Source organism: Chaetura pelagica, unplaced genomic scaffold (genome assembly GCF_000747805.2).
Source record: "Chaetura pelagica isolate M959 unplaced genomic scaffold, ChaPel_1.0 scaffold1445, whole genome shotgun sequence".
Taxonomy (NCBI): domain Eukaryota; kingdom Metazoa; phylum Chordata; class Aves; order Apodiformes; family Apodidae; genus Chaetura; species Chaetura pelagica.
Window position 1 is genome coordinate 165,663 of NW_009953199.1, and position 3,368 is coordinate 169,030.

General features: G+C 51.1%; 1 protein-coding gene across 1 annotated transcript in view; it reads right to left on the reverse strand.

The window, feature by feature from the left end:
- Positions 1-988: 988 nt before the first annotated feature.
- Positions 989-3,368, reverse strand: part of KIAA0319L (KIAA0319-like ortholog) — a 26,281-nt gene continuing 23,901 nt past the window's right edge. Inside the window, exon 20 of the mRNA XM_009997378.1 lies at positions 989-1,361. Within this exon, the coding sequence (XP_009995680.1) occupies positions 1,174-1,361 (188 nt within the window). The 3' untranslated portion in view covers positions 989-1,173. The remainder of the gene's footprint in view (positions 1,362-3,368) is intronic.

Here is a 3,368-nt window from a genome sequence, read left to right on the forward strand (position 1 = left end):
TCAAGGAGTGGGTATGGGAAAGGATGGCCCCATGCCTGCCCCCAGCCCAGGCAGCAGACACCCAGCCTCTTGCTGCTGGCACTCACCACGCGACGCCCTCGGGCACCCAGAGGTCCCTTTTCCACCAACTAGTGTGGGCTTTGTTTGGGGCTCTTCAGCCAGAACAACAGGAGGCCACTGACCTGCCAGCCAACTGCTGGGAGTTGAAGATATGAACCCGTTTGTCTGTGCTGTGCAAATTTTAAGGAAAAACAAACCAAAAAACCCCACAGTATATAGTGTTTCAAAACTGAGATATGGTTAATGTCCAGGCTCACGGACGGCTTGGCGACCAACAGAAGGTGCTGGGGCCATGGAACAACATCTCACAGCTTTGGAATTAAGCCAGACATTAGACACAGGTACCAAAGGTGGGTGTCCCCTCCTGGCTCTGGTACCCAGGAGAGCTTGCTGCAGGAAGGGGTCTCCTAACCCAGCCGATTACTACAGACAGGTCAGCTTTTCACATCAGAACAGGCACCGTGTCATCAACACTCCCAGTGAGAAAAGCCTGACAGTCATTTAGAACAGCTACAAAACACTCCCCGACCTGCAAGCTGATCAAGTGTGACCATAGTGTTTAGAGTCCACCCCAAAAGCAGCCAAGTGCATGTGAAAGAACAAGTCTAAATTAAAGTAGTGCTTAGAACCATTAGGGAAGGTGGGAGTGATAGAGAAGAAAGCTGTTGGACAGCAGCAGCCCGTGGTGGGCTACTGGAGCCTGAAGGGAGCTCAGAGCACAGCTCAAAGCACAACCTTGACCTTCCTTCTCCAAGGAGCTCCCAGGCAAGTGAGCTGGAATTCCATGGGTGTCTACTCCACTGCAGTCTGAGGTGGGCTGGGAGGGTCCTGCACCTTCGCAGTTGCTCCAAGTGGTTCTGTCCTGCTGCCCCTCCAGGTGCCAGCTCTGCCGTCCCTGGCGCTGGGGTTCACAGTGGCCTTCTCCACCCTTTGATTTCCCTTGGAGTCCAAATTCAAGTACAACCAGTTTTAACTGAATGAAAAGAAACCCACAAAACCAAAGTTATTTTCTGTGAAACAAGTTAGCAGCGTTGTCCTAACCAAACTGGCCTCCAGAGGCCCTGGCAGGACAGGGACGGGAGTGGCCTTTCCCCGCGGGGCCGCCCAGGGCAGCTATAGGATCTCCTCCCTCTGGCTCTTGGCTTTGAGCTGCACTTGTCCGTTCCTCAGGGAGCCGTTCTGGCTGCGGAGCAGCTTCCCTTTCTCCCGGTCAGGCCACGTGAAAATGGCTTCATCACTGTCCAGCTCAGACTCCGAGTGCATCAGGCTCGTGTTGAGGACCTGGCCTTTCTGCCTGCCACCTTTGAAGGAGAGAGATGCCCGGGTTAAAAATACTTTAAAGACTAAAATACTTTAAATACTAAAAACACTGGTCAGCCACCTCACCTTGCTCCATATTCCCTCTTTTAAGTCTCTTTTTCCCATCCTGCCTAAGGAGCAGCCTCACCAAACTTCCCTCTGTGTCACTCCCCTCCTCTAACACCAAAGCCAAAGCGATCCTGTTTCAGACACTCTGGCATGACAGAGGTCACGACAACACTCCAGGATAGTGCAAGGCACAGCCAGGAAAGCAAATCCCATTACCAGAAGGGGCTGTGAGTACACGTGGGAGCCTTGGCTCCCTGCCCTTGCTCAGGGAATTGCCCTGACAGCTCCGAGGGCTCCTGGCTGTAGTGAGAACATGCAGGTGTGTGAGGGAAGGTCGCTGAGCTCTTCCTACCCCCCCATATCTCATCTCTGCTCCACTTGGCTGCAAGGGGAGAGAGATAAATTAGCAGGCTGAATTCAGATTAATGAATGGACCAGAGAGAGACATTTACTGAGACTGTCAGCAGAGGAAGTATTTAAATTTAGCTTTCCCTTAATGGAGAAATGCAACATTTCCTCTGTTAGCAGAAAGCTCCCTGGACATATCCAGCAGGGAACAAGGCTTCAGTCAGCAGCCAGCCTTGGAAGCAGCAAGATGAGCTGTTACCAGAGAGCAAAGGGTTGTGGCACATTTGCTACAGACTGCAGAATAAGGAGCCCTTTATTTAACAGTGGGGCTCTTCTGGGAGAGGTGACAGATGGCCAGGTTAAAGCAGAGCTGGGTGCTGAGGGGGGGAAGCACACCCAGCTTTCCTTCAAGGGTGTCCAATTCCTGCCATTGGGACAGGCGGGTCCTCAGGGGAATGGTCTGGGCAGCTCTACCACTGCAATGCCCTCCAATGCTGCTGTCAGGCACTGCTCACTGTGCTGGAACACTGCTCAATGGGATAACACCAGGATGAGCAGTTATTTTCCACTAGCAAATAAAGATCAGGGACTATTTTCCAGTTAAAATAACCCCTCCTCTAAACAAGACCAGGAGGCACATTCTTATGTGAAACACATATTCCAGCAGCTGAAGTGCTCCCCAGCCTTCAGTGGGGCTGTGCCTGGCACAGGTTGTCCCACATCCCCCTCCTCTCCTGGTCAGTCAGCAAGTGACCATGACACGGGTCAGGTATCAGATCCAATCGCAGCAAAAAAGCTGCGGCCTGAAATAACTCACTGCTCTCTGCAAAGCACCTGACAGGACCTCTCTAGGGCAGCAACACCAGCAGGAAAACGCTGGGCTAAGAACACTGAAGACTAATGGACCTTCTGGAGGGGCCATTGGCCACAGGGAGCACTGGGGACTTCATGGTCTCCATCCTAAGACAGGCATTTGCTTCCTGGAAAAATGAGAGGATGAACTAAAATGTGAAACTTTCAGAGCCTGAGTCTCAACAAGGGCAAAAATGAGTAAATTTATGAACAAATCATTTGAGGGGAGAGAGTAGGGAGGGCAGAAATAAACATCACTCTCCCAAGTCTGTAAGTGTCTTCAGGTTCCTTTCAGGGTCCCTTTGCTTACTGGCCAAAGTGGATCAGTTCAGTGAAATGCTGAGTGACACTCAATTAATGCTTTCTGTAGAGCATGGGCAAGGAGTTGCGAGTTGGCAAGAAGCAGGAGAACCCAATGAAAAACTTTAGAGCAAGAAAAGCTACAGTCAAGATTCAGTTTTGGGCCTCCTGGGTCAGGCCTTCAGTGTTCACATATCCCACTTGCTACTTCTGTGACAGGAAGCGGAGACATCAGGACCAGGCCAGTTCCAGCCCCAATTTCTAAACTAAAGAGTTAGATACTTGGACTAAACACCCTCTCTACAGATCTGACTCAAGCTCTCAGATCTTCTGAGACTTGTCTGTCAGTGCCTAACATCACACTTGCTTCACTCGGTGATTTTAAGTCCACTGAGGAGGAGTGTTCTCAGTCAGCATTCTGGAAATGCTGAGCTCTTTCC